The 19,725-nt window shown below is 41.0% G+C and overlaps 2 protein-coding genes and 1 pseudogene across 3 annotated transcripts; 2 read left to right on the top strand and 1 right to left on the bottom strand.

Moving 5' to 3' along the window:
• Nucleotides 1-5,368: 5,368 nt before the first annotated feature.
• Nucleotides 5,369-6,313, top strand: LOC308426160 (olfactory receptor 1468; the record flags this gene model as incomplete). Its single annotated transcript, XM_080923919.1, has 1 exon — nucleotides 5,369-6,313. One exon carries the CDS (start codon nucleotides 5,369-5,371, stop codon nucleotides 6,311-6,313), a length of 945 nt encoding a protein of 314 aa, XP_080780045.1.
• A 5,247-nt stretch (nucleotides 6,314-11,560) lies between these two features.
• LOC308425166 (xyloside xylosyltransferase 1-like) lies at nucleotides 11,561-12,646 on the top strand (annotated as a pseudogene). The gene has a single exon. The product of its transcript is annotated as a xyloside xylosyltransferase 1-like (transcript).
• Nucleotides 12,647-16,894: 4,248 nt separating this feature from the next.
• On the bottom strand, nucleotides 16,895-17,848 carry LOC308426155 (olfactory receptor 1468-like; the record flags this gene model as incomplete). The annotated part of the gene is made up of 1 exon (XM_080923913.1): nucleotides 16,895-17,848. One exon carries the CDS (start codon nucleotides 17,846-17,848, stop codon nucleotides 16,895-16,897), a length of 954 nt encoding a protein of 317 aa, XP_080780039.1.
• Nucleotides 17,849-19,725: the final 1,877 nt, after the last annotated feature.

Here is a 19,725-nt window from a genome sequence, read left to right as displayed (position 1 = left end):
TCAAGGACCCCAATGCACCCAAGAGGCCTTCTTCAGCCTTCATCTTGTTCTGTTCTGAATACCACCCAAAAATCAAAGGCGAGCATCCTGGCTTATCTATTGGTGGTGTTGAAAAGAAACTAGGGGAGATGTGGAACAACACTGCCGCAGATGACAAGCAGCCCTATGAGAAGAAGGCCACCAAGCTGAAAAGTACAAGAAGAATATTGATGCCTACAGAGCTAAAGGAAAACCTTATGTAGCAAAATAGGGGGGGGTGATCAAGGCTGAAAAGAGCAAGAAAAAGAGGACAGTGAGGAAGAGAATGAAGAGGAGGAGGAAGAAGAGGAAGAAGAGGAAGACAAAGAGGAAGAAGATTGTGATGAATAAATTGGTTCCAGTTCAGTTATTTTCTTGTCTATAAAGCATGTAACCCCCCTGTACACAACTCACTCCTTTTAAAAAAAAAAAGTGAAATGAAAGGCTGAGTAATTTGTTTTTAAACTGTACAGTGTCCTTTTTGTATAGTTAACACACTACTGGATGAGTCTTAGGTAGCCCTGTCCTGGTGGTATTTTCAATAGTCACTAACTTTGCCTGCTACAATCTGGGGGTTATAAATTGGCATGGAAATTTAAAGCAGGTTCTTGGTACATAGCACAAATTAGTTATATATGGGGACAGTTCTTTGGGTTCTGGTTTGTGATTTTTGTTTTGTTTTGTTTTTTCACTTTTTTCCTTTTGGTTTTATTTTGGGTTTTTTTATCTTCAGTTGTCTCTGATGCAGCTTATATGAAGGTAATTGTTGTTCTGTTAACTAAATACCACTCTGTAATTGCAAAAAACGGCTGTCTTGTTGACTTTCTGAATGTTTCTATGTAAATATAGTTTTTATTAAAAATAAATAAATAGAATGGCTAAATTTAAAACTAAGATATCTTCTAAATATGTGAGTGTGCATGTGTGTGAAAAGTCCAGAAGAGGGCAAGAGATGCCCTGTAATATATACTGACATTTATAGAAAGTTGAGACATAAATTCTGGTCCTTATTAGTATCATGTTTATATATCTTGAGGTTCATTTATACAGACTTGTGATTTATTCAGAAAATGACATTTGGGAACATTTCCAGAGTACATGTTTTTCATGATGTTCTCTCAACAGCAACTAAGTATTCCGTACATTTTCATATTCATGAATCTTTAAAATTATTAAGTTTAGCCCCTAATATCCCTCAAATAACAGGCTCCAGTAACATAGGTATGCATCTTATCCCCTGAATAAGTTATAAATAAGCTTCTACCTATGCATCTCTCTTCTTCAACTTCCCTCCAAGTATGGTAACACATAGTCAATGGTTGTAATCAGTCACAACTTCAGGACTCTGGAAGAATTGGTCCTAGAAAGGTCCTGGATAATTACGCTAATGGGTTGTTCAGGATCTGAATTCCTCTGGGATATGGAGCCTCTTGAGCCCATAAATAACTAGGAGGAGAGATTTAAAAAAGGTGATGCAGATCTAGGTGTGGACTAGAGATTATCATTTCCTGTGACCATCGTAAATAAAGGGAAACATGATATCATGCCTGAGACTGTGTGTCAGCTTTAAATATTCCAGATAAGTTGGCATGTGGGCAAATGAGCTGCTGTCTTACTGTCCTTCCAAAACAAGATTGTTCTGCAGCATATGACATTGTGTAGGAAGTTTTTCAGGTATAGTCGTTTCCTTCTATGTCATCTGTGTATCTTCAAAGACTTTGCCACATTCTGAATGTATTTGAATTAATAGTACCATTTGAATTATTTTATTCATGGTGTAGTTCCTTTTATTAATGACTGTAGACTTATTCTCCTAATATTACACACTATCCACATTGCATCCCTGTGACAATAATGATTTCTTCTAACTTTGCTGTTGAGCATTAATAAACCTTAATCAGGTCTCCAATCAAAGACTTTAAGCTCAGTGCCCATGTTTCATTGCCTGGTATCTCATTTACAGTGTAGAATCTGATTTATAGAACTAGAATTCTATGTTTTCACAGATTTTCATGTGGTTTCTATTTAATGCAAACCACACCATCTCCTAGGAGATACATATTCCTTGTTGAGACTTGCTGGTTTAATGGCTGAAGAAAACACAAAGTTCACTGGATCACTGCTGGAAGCATCCACAGGTGAGCTCCCTGGTCTGTGACCTCTTCATACATTCCTGTACTATGTGGATCCTATACAACAAGAAGAGTCCAATTTTAAGAAGCTACTTTTTACTTTGCATCAAGTCTGGTGTTTTTCCTAAATGCTAGTGACACTGAAGACTACATTCAGAGCACCACTGCAATTGTATTTTGCCAGAATCAGTATCAAAGTCCATTCATACATTAGTTAATCATGACATGAAACCTTGCGTACTGAATCATAACTTTTCTCTAGATGTTTCTTCTCTCTATAATGTCAACACACATGTCCACATGTACGAGCTGTGAACTCAGCTTCATTAAATACTCAGTGATAGCACTTCAAGAAAAATCTTCCAAAATTCCCTAGAGCTTGTTCTCTTCAGAACATACTGGAATTTGTTGGTGTTCTCTCAAAGAAACTAGAAGTGTATGTGTGTGTGTTTGTGTGTGTGTGTTTGTGGGTGGGTGTGTATCAGTGTGAGTCTGACTGTCTGTGTCTGTGTGTGTGTATGTCTGTGTGAAAGTCTGTGTGTGTGTGTATGTGTGTGTGTTTCTTGGACTGGAAAGTTGTTTTAAGACAATACTATAGTGGTAATTGGTAAATGTCTGCAAGACAAGACACTAGATGAGTCCCGAGGCTGAGTAGAGGTTGCTCACTCAAGCACAAGACAATCTGGGGACAGAATTGTTTTCAGGCTATTATTTTATTTTTATTGGATATTCTCTGCATTTACATTTCAGATGTTATCCCTTTTCCCCAATCATCTCCCTCCTCTACTTGAGTCATGACCAGGGGCATTGAACGATATGGAAGAAACATAGGATTTGGTGAGAACATAGTAGCAGAACTCAGTCAAGTGTAGAAATTTTTATTAGCAACTGGCATGTAATATCTATAAAAGATAAATATGGTGTAGGGGCTAACAAGAGGAAGAAATTACAGGTAAGTAAAAGAGCAAGGGTAAAACAATGGAAGCAAGAGATTGTGACTTTTAAGGCTAGCATCAGAGAAAACTTGCACACAGGTGTGGCACAGCTCAGGTAATAAAACATCATTTGGGAACATAAGAGATTTGGATATGAGTGAAAGTCAGACTGAATAAAAGTTAATAATGTTAAGTCACCCCGATTTCCTGAGACACATCACATTCATTTACTCAAATGATAACAACTTAAACATTCGTAATCTTCTTTTTTTTTTTTTTTTTTTTTTTTTTTTTTTGGACTGGGTAGGAACAGTTTGAGGCATTAAAATAACAGCAAGAAGCCAGTGTGGGCAGAGAAAGTAGGTAGGGACTCAAATGGATCTGGGCTGGGGTGGGGGGTGGGGAGATGGGGAGCCTTCATCAGGAGGAGTGACAGCCCTCCATGGGCAGCTTCCTAAATCAAGTATGGTAATACCAGGGGAAGAGGTTTTGGTGGAGACATAGGCCTTCTGCTCTAGAATCTTTCAGGTCCTCTTTGCCCATCCCAGAATTCATTCATATAGAGATACACTGAGCACATAGATGTACATTCATTTGAGTTAGACATCCTTGTCAATGTGTTCACGGGATTCAAAACTGACCCTGATACTCTTAACTCAGAGGAGATCTTCACCCCTTCCCTGGTTCCGCAAGGGAGGTTATAGGATTGGCTCTGGAAGCAAGAGTAGCTAGTACTATTTCCATAGAACAAATATCCTTGACACTGAGAGAATGGGGGGGAAGGGACTAGACACACCCAGGAGGAGCTGAAGACACCTAGGGTCCCCTAGAAGCTGAAAGAAGCTGGGATTTCCTGAGCTGGGGGCATATGGGAGTGGTCAGGGTCTCAGCTGCAGCAGAGTCCAAGGCTCAGTAGTGAGACACCAGCACGAAGTCCAGGGCCAGCTGTATGCAGAAGGAGCTATTCATGGATGCCACATCAAGGTTGGTATTGATGTTTTCATGGGGGTTAGGACTGGTCGCAGCCCATATTCAGGGTACAGCCAAGGCTGACATTCCCAAAGCCCGCAGCACCAGATAATGTGATACAGTAATTATCTGTGTTCTTGCATGCAACTGGCCACGGGCAGTTTATATTGCTCTTCTGATTGGTGCAAGAGAAACATATCAGGGAATGGACTTGCTCCATGCCCAAAAGGGCTGCCAGCAGCACAGGAAGAAGACCTTCATGCAGGAAGTGGTACACATCTTTCACCAGCCAAAAACGCCTGCTCCAGGTGAAACAGCCTCAAAGATAATACTGAAACCTTAGGTCCTGAAAATCACCACAGGCTGAAGGCTTGTAAATTTTTTGGAGACTTTATGTATTTACGTTTCAAATTGTATTCACTTGCTCCCCTCTCCCATTTCCCCTTAATCCTCCCCCTGCTTCTGGAAAGATGCTCTTGCTCCCACCCACGCACTCTCACCTCATCCCCCTGGCATTCCCCTACACTGGGGAAAGGAGGTTTGTCGTCTTATAAAAGCGTTCTTGGTAGCGTCTAGTTGCCAGCCTAGTCTGGGAGTGTAGAGAGGAGGCAATGACTGGATGACGTGGAAAAGTGGAGCGCGGCTACGGGTTTCTAGACTGACCACGCCAGGGAAAAAAATTGACGGGTTTCTGATTTGATCTGGGCTTTGCTGACATTGAATTTATCAGAACTAGAGCCGAGTGAGGGCACATTTGAAGGAGCATCGTGGAATCGTAGGTATCACTGGATCTGCTAGACTTGACACCCCTGAGACATAGCCAAGAGACAATAACTTCTAAAACACAAGACAAAGTTCTAAAGGTTACACTTCTGTGTTTCAGGTGGCTATTTAAGCCACTGATGTGTGTGTGTGTGTGTGTGTGTGTGTGTGTGTGTGTGTGTGTGTGTGTGTCATTATTAAAATATAAAGTTTCAGAATCCTTAGAACCATTGATGTCTAAGAGACACTAAGATAAATGATCCACTTACAGCTGCCTAGGATGGCCAGTTAAGACAAATAACTAATGTATTTTGATCTCAGAAGCAAACAGCAAAATGCATTTAGAAAATAGCATAATAAATAAACAATAAGAAGATTAAAAAGAGATCATCAGTGATTACAGAGATCATAAATTACAGTGATTTATAATCATGGTTCTGAGGTCAAATGGTTTTAAATAAATAATAGACAAAAAGCCCAGAAATTTGTTTATTTTTATTTGTATTTCCAAGGATATATGTCATTCTTCCCCAGATGTGAAGAAAACAAATTATGACAAAGGAGAACCAAACTGTCATCTCCCAGTTCCTCCTCCTGGGCCTGCCCATCCCCCCAGAGCATCAGCACCTGTTCTACGCCCTGTTCCTGGCCATGTACCTCACCACCATCCTGGGGAACCTCATCATCATCATCCTCATTTACCTGGACTCCCATCTCCACACACCCATGTACTTGTTTCTCAGCAACTTGTCCTTCTCTGATCTCTGCTTTTCCTCTGTCACGATGCCCAAGTTGCTGCAGAACATGCAGAGCCAAGTTCCATCCATCCCCTATGCAGGCTGCCTGACACAACTATACTTTTACCTGTATTTTGCAGACCTTGAGAGCTTCCTCCTAGTGGTCATGGCCTATGACCGCTATGTGGCCATCTGCTTCCCCCTTCATTACATGAGCATCATGAGCCCCAAGCTCTGTGTGAGCCTGGTGGTGCTGTCCTGGGTGCTGACCACCTTCCATGCCTTACTGCACACCCTGCTCATGGCCAGATTGTCATTCTGTGAGAAAAATGTGATTCCACACTTTTTCTGTGACATATCTCCTTTGCTGAAGCTGTCCTGCTCTGACACGCATGTTAATGAGTTGGTGATATTTGTCATGGGAGGGCTTGTCATTGTCATCCCATTTCTACTCATCGTTGTGTCCTATGCACGAGTTGTCACCTCCATCCTTAAGGTCCCTTCTGTCCGAGGCATCCACAAGGTCTTTTCCACCTGTGGGTCCCACCTATCTGTAGTGTCACTATTCTATGGGACAATTATTGGCCTCTATTTGTGTCCAACAGCTAATAACTCAACTGTGAAGGAGATTGTCATGGCCATGATGTACACAGTGGTGACTCCCATGCTGAACCCTTTCATCTACAGCCTGAGGAACAGAGACATGAAGGGAGCCTTGACAAGAGTCCTTTGTAAGAAGAAAATTACCTTCTGTCTGTGATGGTTGCACTTCATAATTTTGAAATTTTCCCCTCCATAGACTGTACTAATGTGGTGATACGATGCCAGACTTTCTCATTGCCACTTGAGATTCTGTTAAAAGCATAGAGCAATCATTGTTCAGAATGTAAAAGAGAAGTCTGTGCATTTGAAGACAGAAATTATGTTTGAGTACATGACTGTTTTTCTATTTTGCTTTTGTTGGGTGATCCTAGAAAAGCATATATTAGAGCTACTATTTTAGTGACCCCCGTTTCTTACATCTTAAGTTGCCCCAGAATTTTTATCAATTTATTTTGAGTTTTGCCTTAACTAGGGTCTTATTCTTAAATTGTCCTCCAAAATCCTAAGTTAATTATAACATCCAAGTACCTCGTCCTTCTGTCTTCTAATGTCTTCTACGTGCTATTTCTGAACAAATCTTGGGCTTTGTTAAATTCTTAAAGTTTTTTACCTTTGCTGTTATGTTGTGTATACGGGTGTTTTTCCTGCATGCACATCTGTGTACTGTTCATACAGTGCCAATAAAGGGCAGAAGAGATCATATGATATCCTGGGCCTGGACTTGCAAATGTCTGCAAATAATCATGTGGGTGCTGGGAATGAAACCTGTGTCTTCTGAAAGAGGAGCTAGTATTCTTACCCTGAGCCATTTCTCCAGGCTCTTATTCATTGTATTTAATAACCCATACCTTTTTGTTTTCATGTATGTTTAGTTTTTTTCTTAACTCTTCTTAACATAATCATAATTTTGTGATTATTTTTTATTTTGTGCAACATGCTTTAATCATATTCTTAGTTTTCTCCCACCTCCCTACCCACTCAAATACAACTTTATGTCCCCCACCCTCTTGTACACACACACACACACACAAACACACACACACACACACACACACACCACCAACATCAACAACAACAACAACAACAACAACAACAACAAAATGGAGTCTGCTTTGGATTGGTCAACTACTCTGGGCATGGGGCCTACCTGGAAACATGGTTGGTATACCCAATGGTACTCTACTGGAAACAACTGATTTTCATTTCCCAAGAAAGTATCAATTGCAAATAGCTTCTTGGATGGAGTGGGACTTCATGTCCACTTTCCCTTCTAAGCACTGAGATTTTGTCTTGTCTGAATATGTGGGGGTACTGTGCATGCTGCCATGGTCTCTGTGAGCTCATGTGTGTATCGCTCCTGTTGTGTCTGGAAGATGTTGTTTCCATGGAGCCATACACAACCTATAGCTCTTGCCATCTTTCCACCTCCTTTTCCAAGTAGATATATGAACCTTTCTGACATTTTTGTTAAACAATATCATCTCTACACTTCTGCCTTTGCCTAGAATTAACTAATAGCTAGGGACTCTAGGTTTTATTTCCCTAGGACAATAAAAAATAAGCTAGAGGCTGATACATGTTCTATTTTTAAAGAGACTATTCTCCTGTTTTATATTTTGCTCTTACATTAAGGTTCTTGATTCATTTGGAATAGAGTTTATGCAAGTTGAGAGATAAGAATATAGTTTCATTCTTCTACATGTACTATACAGTGTGACGAGCAGCATTCGCTGAAGATGCTGTCTTTTCTCTGATGTGTATTATTGGCCTCTTCATAAAAAATTAGGTGTCTCTACAATGTATTTCAAATTCTATTTCATTAATCTATGTGTGCTATTATATAAATACCTAGCTGTTTCATTGCTATAACTTTGTAGTATAACTTGAAGTCCAGGAAGGTGATACCTTCAGTATTCTTTTGCTGTTTGGGATCATCTCAACATTTGTGTTTTTATATGAAATTTTTCATTTATTTTTTATCTATATGAAATTTAAGATTTTTTAGTTTCTATGAAAAATTACATTAGAATTTCATGGGTGTTGTATTAAATTTATATATTGCTTTTGATAAGATGGCTATGGTCATGATATTGATCCTACTAGTCCATGAGCATAGGTCTTGCCATATTTCGCTATGTTCAGTTCCTTTTTCAGTATCCTAACATTTTCATTGAGCAAGTCTTTCTCAGGATATCTTGTCCCATTGATCTATGTCATCTACACCAAATGTTCCCATCATTCATTCCTTTTCTAAATGTACTAGCATATCAATGTTCTCTCCTAACCTGTCCTTATGCTAAAAGAATCTCTTTTAAATACTCACAGAATAAATATATAGATATAGTGTTGGAGCAGAGAGTGAGATTTCGGTACAAGCATTCACCGTGTAATAATCAAGTCAGTGTAACTGCTGTACCCTATATCTTGGGTGTTGAGCATCTTTGTAAAGGTAACATTCAGATGCCTCTCTTCCAGTCATCTTTAAATAAGCAAAGAATTCCTGCCAACAGTAGTACTCCAAGTGTGCTGTACAGCATCTGAATGGCTTCCGCTTACCCAGCTGCACAGCTGTACCTGATTATCACGTCCTCCCTTCCCCCACATTCTTCCTGGCATCTGGCAACAACTATACTAATTTACTTCTTTTTTCCAGAGTTTTAAAAGCATAAATTTTAACATAGTTACTATTTATTCATCCTTCTATAGCACAATGATGTCTAATGATATAAATGGACCAAGAACAAGATTTAATTTTTCTCTTTTTTTTCTCTCTTACAACTTTATTTTTAAAAAAAGAGAGATACTTGTACAGATTTTTAAAGGCATTTTGGCATAACATTATATGAATATATTTTTGTCAGTTACCATAAGCATAAAGTACATGTAGAACAAAATGTAACAGGGAAACAGTCAGAGTTTTCTTGGTGTGTATCGATTAAACATAATGATTTTGAACACCAAAAATTGCCACAAAGCTATATTCTTAGCTCTTGGATTATTAATTATTTAAGGTCCAAGAGGACCACACTCTGAGAAGGTGCTATACAGTTATTTTTCCTCAGAAGGACTGAGGATTTCACTTTTTGGCCTTTTTCTTTTCTTTTCTTTCTTTTTTTTTAATTGAGCTTCATATGGCCTGTGAGCTGATTCTTGGGTATTTCTGGGGCTAGTATCCAATTATCAGTGACTGCATATTATGTCTGTTCTTCTGTGAGTGGGTTACCTCATTCAGGATGATATTCTCTAGATGCATTCATTTTCCTAAAAATTTCATAAAGTCACTGTTTCTAATAGCTGAGTAGTACTCTATTGTGTAAATATACCACAATTTTTGTATCTATTCATCTACTGAAGGACATCTGGGTTCTTTCCAGCTTCTGGCTATTATAAATACGGCTTCTATGAACATTGTGGTGCATGTGTCCTTATTGTATGTTGGAGCATCTCTATGCCCAGAAGTGGAATAACTGGGTCTTCAGGTAGTATTATGTCCAATTTTCTGAGGAACTGCCAGACTGATTTCCAGAGTGGTTGTACCAGTTTACAACCCCACCAACAGTCTAAGAGGCCACCTTTCATCTCCTCTATTATAATATATATTGGGAGCTTTTGCTACAGTCATTAAATTCAACATTTTTTAATTATAAGGAATCCTTTTGCACTTATTACTTATTTTATTTTTACCATAATATTTTCATATCAGTATTTCTTACATTAAAAATACGTTTTTCTACCATTCTAATGTAAGTTTCTAGTGATCGAGGTCCTACTTTCAATTACCTCCTCAGTTGTATTGCATCGAGTTACTGTTTTTTAAAAAATGTTTTTAAAAAGTGTACAACCACTCTGGACATCAATCTGGCAGATCCTCAGAAAATTAGAAATAGTTCTACCCAAAGACCCAGCTATACTACTCTTGGACATATACCCAAAAGATGTCCCACCATACCACAAGGACACATGCTCCACCATGTTCACAGAACCCTTATTTGTAATAGACAGGAGTTGTACAAAACACAGATGTCCCTCAGTCAAAGAATGGATACAGAAAATGTGATTCTTTACACAATGGAGTACTTACTATTCAGCTATTGAAAACATGGACAACATGAATTCTGCATGCAAATGGATGGAACTAGAAAATACCATCTTGGGTGAGGTAACTCAGACCCAAAGGCACATGTATGGTCTGTCCTCACTGATAAGTGAGTATTAACCATAAAATAAAGAACACCTAGGATACAACCTGCAAGACATGAGACGTGTAAGGAGCAGAAATGAGAAGTGATGAGTCTTCAGCCCCACTTAGGAGGGGGAATAAAATAATCTCAGGAGCAAAGGGAGGAAGGGACCTGGGTGGGAGTGGGGAGAGGGAGGAGAAAAGGAGTACAGGATCAGATATGGCTGAGTGGACAGGAGAAAAGCCCAGGGAACCAAGAGAATAGATGTAAATAAACTGCTTCTGGGAGTGGGAAGTTGGGGATACACTGGAGCATACAAGACACCCAGGAGGTAAGACTCTCTCAGAAAGCATTGGGGATGACCTTAGCCAAAATGCCCAACATTGGGGAAAGGAAACTTGAAGAGTCCACCTCCAGTATGTAGACAGGGCCTCAAATGGAAGGACAAGGTTACTAACCCACATGTAAAATTCCTGAACCATTCAAAATTCCTGACCCAGAATTGTTCCTGTCTAAAAAAACTGCAGGGAGAAAAATGGAGACGAGACTGGAGGAAAGGATGTCCAATGTCTGACCCAACTTAGGAATCTATATCATGGTGGGGGGAGGGGACCAAGGCCTGACACAATTATACTACGATATATTTACAGATACGAGCCTGGCATGGCTGTCCTCAGAGAGGCCCTACCGGCAGCTGACTGAGACAGAAGCAGACACTTACACCCAATCATTGGACTGAAGTCGGGGACCCTTATAGATGGATTAGGGGAAGGATTAAAGAAGCTGAAAGGAAGAGAAACCCCATAGGAAGACCAGACATCTCAACTAGCCCAGACCCCAGGGAGCTCCCAGAGACTGAGCCACCAACCTGGAGTACACACTGGCTAGTCGGAGGCCCTGACACATATGTAGCAAAGGTCTACCTGGTCTGGCCTCAGTGGGAGAAGATGTATATAATCCTTGAGGCCCCGGGGAAGGAGGAGGCCTAGTCCAGGGAAGAGCACCTTCTTGGAGGCAAGGAGGAGGAAGAATGCAATGAGGAACTGTGGAAGGGATGACTGAGGAGGGGCAACAACTGGAATATAAAGTGTCCATTTGCACAAATACCTTTCATTGATATAGTCTTCTTTCTGTTCCTTGTGAGGTTTTGTGTTATTTTGTTTTGTGTCCTATCCTAATACACAATAACAGTAACTATTAGAAAAGGTGACAAACAAAATTGAATGACTCAAGATTGGAAAGTTAGAGGAGTGGGCCCAGTTGCATGGGCCTCCTCCAAGGCAGGCCCTGTGTGCACTGTCTGTGCACTTTGTACTTGCTCGCACTACTGCTCACTGCTGCTGGCCATGGCGTTGGTGAGCCTTCTACTATCTCTGCTCGGGCCGGGAGACTTCCAGCGCCACCACGAGGCTAAAGGAGACCCGAGCCCGTGCCCACACCGCCTGTGACCAGCTGGCCCAGAGCTCCGTGGCGCCAAGGCCAAGAGCCTGCGGGGCTGCATGGTGGTCCCGGTGGACTACCACCTGCTGATGATCACCAAAGTGGAGCACAACGCATTGCTGCAGGCCAAGGCTCCAGAAGCGCTGCGCTCCGTGCTGTGGCTCGCCAAGTGCAAGCTGCAGGAGGTGCTTAAGGTCATCTTCGTGATGTTGCTGTGCTGACAGACAAGCTCTTCCCCGTCGTGAAGGTCATGTAGAAGTACTTCAATGCTGGCTCAGGGACCTACTACAGCGACTCCATCTTCTTCCTCTCAGTTGCCACGCACCAGATCATGCCCAAAAAGATCCTGAGGCTCATTCAGCTGTACCTTGACCTGAAGTATAAGACCAACATCTGAGAGCTGTTTGAGGAGTTTGATAACTTCCTGCCCGGCGCTATTATCGGCATAGCCTGAGAAATACGGCCTGTGTATAGGCACACATTCTGGCAATTCCGCCATGAGAACCCCAAGACCAGAGTTGGGGACCCTCCCCCGAAGGACTCCCTGGCTTCAACATGGAATAATGCTGCTGAACCTGGAAGCCATGCGCCAGTCTCTGCTTTACAGCCACCTACAGGAACCTGCATGGGTACAGCAGCTTGCTGGCAAGTACCACTTCTTGGGCCACCTGGAGGATCAGGACTTCTTCACCATGATTGGCATGGAGCACCCCGAGCTCTTCCATGTGCTGGACTGCACCTGGAACAGGCAGCTGTGCACCTGATGGAGGGACCGCGGCTCCAGCGATGTCCTCCAGGCATACTTTCATTGTGAGGGCCAAGTCAAGATCTACCATGGGAACTGCAACACTCCTGTCCCAGAGGACTAGACACCAGCTCACCCACTATGCCAGTGGGGCTCCCGGGCCTGGGGAAGAGAGACTCTGATAGGATGCCCTTCAGGAGCCAGGTGCTGGAGACTTGCCGGCTGGCTAGTTCTTGTCCAGCCACCAAAGAAGCTCAGCTGAGCCCTGCTGGTGCTTAGGCTGTTTTCCTCTAGGGCTGCCTGGGACAGGCACAGGTATCTCCCAGTAGGTGGTTAAAGATAGGGAAGGAAGGAAAATCGCACCCTTGTAAATAACTGGATTTGCTAGACTGAATGAACATTTCAAGCTGCTGGCTGTAATGCTGTGTGAGAGGACAGGCTATGTGGCTCCCAGTGAGCACTGAACGCACAAGTCAGGATTTTAACTAAGCAGCCCAGAACCTAAGCCTCCAAAGGAATGCCACATCCTTTCCCAGGAGGCTTTGCACCTCCTCTGGGTGTTCCCGTTGCTTGGTACAGGCTTCAAGAGCAGTGTCTCTTTAAATAGGCCTGAGCACATAATAATACCCCAGCATTCATAGTTCTTACCTCCCTACTGTACCCCACAACCCCATTTTCTCTTGTCCATCTACCTGCTCCAAGTAAACTCACTCTACTAAGGGATCAAATCTATCATCAAAGGACAGAGATTGGCCATGCCAAGGCATGCACTAGATTCACTCCAAGAAGCAGCCTACCAGGCCTCATGTACAACTGGGTGGGCTTGGGAAGGAGTAGCCTCCTGGTCTCATTGTAGTCTCTGGGGAGAAAAGAAAAACAAACTCCTAATTTCCGACTGCACCGTGAAGTGAGTACCCCTTCCCAGAAGTGAGTACCATTTCTCTATGTGTGCTTGAGATGGGCTCTGTAAGTCAGCTGCCCATACAAAGCCCTCGCAGGCCCTGTCTGGACAGTCCAGCTCATGTCCTCAGGCAAGAAATGTGAGGTTCTTCTTGTATAGTCTGTCAGTACCTTGGTGACATTAGCTGATAAAGTCTTTGAGAACACTTGAGTCATGGTGTTTGTTCTCTGGCCACAGTGTTCAGAGCACAGGGCTCTGAATGAAACATAGAATCAATATCAACCAAAGACCTAAAAGGACCAACTGGAAGGCCTGCCTGTGGGTGCCAATGGGTTGGTACTGTCCTGTTTGGTTCCAAGTGCAGAATTATCTCATTCTAGCTAGTGGCAGGTTCATCTGCTGCCAGAAACATGCCCAGCTGTCTCTGGCTCCTTAGCCCAGACCTCCAAGTTCCATTCATTCCATTCCATTCCCAGTTCATGCCTGGTGAAGGGGCATACTCCTTCACTGGCCCTCTGCTGGGCCCAGTTCATCTGTTCTCCTAGCCACCTGGTTTCCTACTTATAGCGTCTGGTTATTAGATACCTGGGGTGTGGCAGGCATTGTCTGAAGGATTTACATGTGCCCTAGATAATATTCATGAAAACCTCAGCAATTTCATTCCGGCTCTAAAACTGATGTATGAAAACAGACATGGGCCAGGTCCTCTGTTGTGTTGTTTACGGAAGCTTTTTATTGTACAAAAATATTGGAAACAGCTTAAAATGTTGTCTCTGGGGCAGATAAATAATGTAAATTACATGGTTAAATATATTAGAAATCATTTGAAGGAATATTTAATGTACCAGGGAATACTTATGCTAGTGAGTAAAAAATATGCCACATAAGATTGTGTGTCCTTTTATTTTTAATTACATATATGTGTACATCTATATGTATTTGTGCATAAACAGCTACATACATGAAATGCATATGTATGTGTGAAAAGAGAAAGATTTAAAAACAAGCCTATTCTGTATTTTATTAGTTCAACTCCTCAAAGACCCTGCTTCAGCCACATCAACAAAACAGTTATCTCAATGGGAGCAGAGGATTAAAAGACATGAAATTTTTTAAAATCACAGTAACAGATGAATTTTTCATCAAGAACCAACGTGTATCTTGGACTGGAGAGATGGCTTGAAGGTTAAGAGCACTGGCTGCTCTTCCAGAGGTCCTGAGTTCAAATTCCAGCAACCACATGGTGACTCACAACCATCTGTAATGGGATCTGATGCCCTCTTCTGGTGTGTATAGATAGATAGATAGAAAGATAGAAAGATAGATAGATAGATAGATAGATAGATAGATAGATAGATAGATAGATAGATAGATAGAATTTTTTAAAATGTTGGAAAGTTAGGAAATGACATAATGCAGTAAGGATTTAAAATGGTTTTTATTAATCATTAGGTAATCAAAGATCATTAAATTTGCCCATTAAATATATTCTAAGAGTTCAATTGTCCTAGCTTTTGTGGCTGTATATGAACTGTTGCAAAACCAGCATGAGACTGAAAATTTAGGTCATTAAATTCATCACATTCAAAGCAAAAACCATTATCTTATTCTCAAATTCACTTCTTTTTATACACCATCAGCTCCTCAAATTGAGCCACATTTCAGTCATGTATTCTTTGACTCATTCAAGAAAAAAATATTAGTTCATGTGGTTAAGAACCAGTCTAACTTGGCTCTTTGTGTGGCTGTGAATCTTAATCCATTTTTAATAGATGTGCATATTCAAATATCACACATATGCATACAGAAGTTTATGGTTTCTAGGACCATGAGAACTGAGAAGTGGAATGCAGAATGAAGAGCAAAGGTAGGTAGATGAGGAAGAGCTCCAGTCCTTGCCTGTCATAGAGCATCAGTGGAGACATTACATTAGACATTACAGTGGGTACAGGAGGGGTCCTAAGTTGTAGCAATGTGATTTATTATAGAAGAATGAAATGGTGGTTGGGATGTCATCACTTAGATGACTACAAGAAATAAATGGAAAAAGGTTGGAGACTTAAACAATGTGTTCGTGCAGCTAAAACTAAATAATGAATATCTATTCACCCTATTCCTCAGGCTGCAGGAAGTTTGGGAGAAATCTCCATATTTGAATAATTTGAGTTTTTAAAATGATTCAATACTAACTCACACCAGAATGCTGCGAAACTCTGATTACACTTGTTTTGATCTTCTGCAAAGATTCCCTTTTCTCTATCAACATCAGACTATTACAAGGTATCTTTGCAAAGTTTATCAATAAGTTTGAAATTATAAGGTAGGAGAGATAGTCTATCAAAATGGGAAAGGAACTTCAACTTCTTTCTTCATGACCAGAAATATGCTTGTAGGGCCCTGGTATGAATCATCTTCTGGGTAAGCACAAATCAAACTGTTACCACAGAGCAAACATTTCATTCTGAGTAGAGGTCAGGTGAAAGAAAAAAGAAAATCAGATATGGAACAAAAAAAGAAGTAATGAAGCAATGAAGAGTAAGGATGTTTTCTCAGAACTGATAAGTAAAGATTTTTTTCAACAATGAAAAGTTTTGTTTAGCAGAATGAGTATAAATGGATATATATATACATATATATATGATTATACATATGAGTCCGTGCACTGCAGATATGAATCTCTTGTGGGATGCTTCTGAGTCATTGGCTCAAATACTATTTATGTGTCTTCATTTCATAGGTTAACTTTTTAATATTTTATGAAGAATGAGCACAAGACTTGGGTATTTAAGTCAAATCAGTTTTGACATGGGAAGATAAGACATCATTAATACCTGAATTATAGTAGTCTAAAAAAGAAAATTAAACAATTTTACATTAAACTGCCCTAGAAAGTGATTGGAACTCACTTTTTTATCATTACACAAGACTACTTAGTGAACAGTTTTTGAGGGTAGATGTAAATTAACATCTAACTCTACCTGGAATTTGCACTAACAGTTGGAAGAATCACTCATGTCACATATGGAGTTGAAATTTTCTAAAGTTGTTAGAATCTGGCTTTCCATGGTCCTATTATATTATACTGTAAGTTTGCCACAGACTTGATGCAAACCTTGATTCAGAACATTTTCTTTTATCAAGGTAGTAGTAGTGATAAAGTCATATATGTTTATGATAATCAATAGGTATACTCTAACCCTAATCAGAGAGTCTTCTGAGCCCTACAAACACTGTCCAGCCCTGCATCCACTGTACAGATGTGCTGTATATGGTACACCCAACCTCTAAATGGCAACTTGTGTGAGGTGTAGTTATTTTATACAATAGTGCTATTTCTGAAGACACATGAATTATTGAAAATCCCTGAATGATTTCATTTCAGAAATAAGCTTTATGATGGGAAAAGTACTCATACATCAATATTAAAGTATTACTGAATGCATTATTTTTAAATAATTCCAATATTTACCATCACAGGCAAAAAAGAATTTTCTTCTTGCAAATAACTCTACTCAGTGCTCCCTTCATGTCTCTGTTCCTCAGGCTGTAGATGAAAGGGTTCAGCATGGGAGTCACCACTGTGTACATCATAGCCATGACAGTCTCCTTCACAGTAGAGTTATTAGCTGATGGACATAAGTACAGACCAATGACTGTCCCATAGAACAGGGACACCACAGACAGGTGGGAACCACAGGTGGAGAAGGCTTTACGGATGCCTCGAGCAGACGGGACCTTGAGGATGGAGGAGACGATTCGTGCATAGGACACAATGATGAGAACAAATGGGATGACAAGGATGATGCCTCCCATGACAAATATCACCAACTCATTAACATGCGTGTCAGAGCAGGACAGCTTCAGCAGAGCAGACATGTCACAGAAAAAGTGCGGGATCACATTGTCCTCACAGAATGACAATCTGGCCATGAGCAGGGTGTGCAGCATGGCATGGAAGGTGGTCAGCACCCAGGACAGCACCACCAGGCTCACACAGAGCTTGGGGCTCATGATGCTCATGTAATGAAGGGGGAAGCAGATGGCCACATAGCGGTCATAGGCCATGGCCACAAGGAGGAAGCTCTCAAGGTCTGCAAAAAACAGAAAAAAGTACATTTGTGCCAGGCAGCCCGCATAGGGGATGGATGGAACTTGGCTCTGCATGTTTTGGAGCAACTTGGGCATCGTGACAGAGGAAAAGCAGAGATCAGAGAAGGACAAGTTGCTGAGAAAAGAATACATGGGTGTGTGGAGATGGGAGTCCAATTGAATAATGCTGATAATAAGAAGGTTTCCCAGGACGGTGGTGAGGTACATGACCAGGAACAGGGCATAGAATAGTTGCTGGTACTCTGTGGGGATGGGCATGCCCAGGAGGAGAAACTGGGAGATAGCAGTTTGATTCTCTTCTGTAGTGCCCTGCATCTAAGATATTTAAGAGAAATTTTAAAAACCCTTCAATATCCAAATAAAAGCAAATATGTGTTCATGACTAATGATCTGTGAATATGTTCTACAACATTTAACCTCAATTCATATTGAAAGATGACTCTGTAATCAGAAATACACCATGACTAAATTCCAGCCACCTAGAACACTTTTTTCCATTAGCATTAGAAACAACATTGACTTTTCACTCCCATTTAAAACATACTTATGGGTTAGCTCTATGGTCTCCAGTTCTGATGGTGCTATGGCCATTAACTCTCAGCAACTACCATTGGCTGCTTTTCTAACAGTGTGTTCCCATATCACTGATTCCTTGAGCCCTTTCCTGAACACCCTTGTAATAATGTAGATCCTGCCTTAAAATTGCTCTCATGGCATCAGGTGCCACCTAAGTTTCAAGGGCCCACCTACCTCCTTTACTAATCTACCATCAAGTGCTTAGTGATTGGCTCCCCATAGACTCATCAGCACCATCTTCAGATCAACAGACTTCACTTCCCCCTGGATTTTTCCCAATCCACTTCTCTACTTCACAATGAAGAAAATCTAGTCTTAAGTCAGAATCCTAAAAGTTTTCTTCCTTATATTTGTTTCTGTAACAATCTACAAAATCCTATGGATTTTGTATTTTTCTATCCCTGATTCTTTGCTTCTTTCCCACTTCTTTTCTCCTCTTTATGTTCTTCTAGGTTTGTTATTAATTTATTTAATCCTTTGACAATTTGATTCATGTATATAATGAATTCTGGTTACTTTCTTTCCCACTCCTGCTTTCTCTATTGTGCCTCCCACTTCTATCAACCATCTCTTCTACTCCCACCATTTCCTCTCACAGATTCATAAATTTCTGTTTTGTTTTGTGGCTTAATAATTCATCCAGGGTCATCTGTGTGGCCACTGGATTGAAACTAGGAATTAGAGTCTAGTGGGGTTTTCAGTGTGTAAGGAACCAAAGACAATAGTGGCCCTTTCCCTGAATCCATCAGTACAAAGTAATTCAGAGGTGAGGGGTAGAACCCTTCCCATGCCTGCATGTTGATTGGCAGTCAGTCATTCATAATTGTTGAGAGTTCATAATTTTAATAGCTATGTATTAGCCAAAATATGGAATTTCACAGCCCTTTTCCCTATATTCTCTCTTTTAATTCTTTTCTCCTTCTCCTCAAAAATGTTCCTGGAACCTCCAAGAGGATGGTAAGAATGTTTTGTTCAGAACTGAGATGCTTTGTGGCTCCATGCTGACTTCAAACTGGCCAGTCTCCTGTCCTCACCTCCAGAATGTTAGGACGACATGTGTGTGAAGCTATGCCCAACTTTGTTTCACCAACTGAACTATGCTTATCCTGTTTCCCAAATTTGGACCAGGCCAATATTATATCCGGATGGTTGACACAGCCTTAATTCTATTCCCTGCTTCCCCACTCTCTCTGATTCAATTTCTTCACTCTCTCGATCTCCGGGATGTGAATATGATGTTCATTGCTATGCTATTCCATAAATGCTCGCTATTTTTAAGGTAAAATTTTAAGGGAAAAAAAGACAAAATGTTCCTCAGGAGTTGTCCCTGGCCTACCTCCACATTATCATCTGGCCCACTGAATTGACATGTTCTACACAGGAATGTGTTAACTTATCAGCCACAGTCTCTTCACACCAGGTTCTCACAGTTGCTGTTCTTTCTGCCCGGGTTCATCTTCTCTGTGCTCCTACATCACCTGGCTTACCCTCAGTTTATCCTCCTTGTATATTACATGTAACTCACTGAGCTAAATTTGTCATGCCTTTCTAGGTGAGGCCTGCTGCCATGTTTCCACAGCATCCTATATTATCCCACAGCACTCAAGGTCCTGATG

The sequence above is a fragment of the Micromys minutus genome (assembly GCF_963924665.1).
Source record: "Micromys minutus genome assembly, chromosome: 10".
NCBI classification, from domain to species: Eukaryota; Metazoa; Chordata; class Mammalia; order Rodentia; family Muridae; genus Micromys; species Micromys minutus.
The sequence above is the reverse complement of the archived record's forward strand: the minus strand, read 5'-3'. Positions and strand labels throughout refer to the sequence as shown.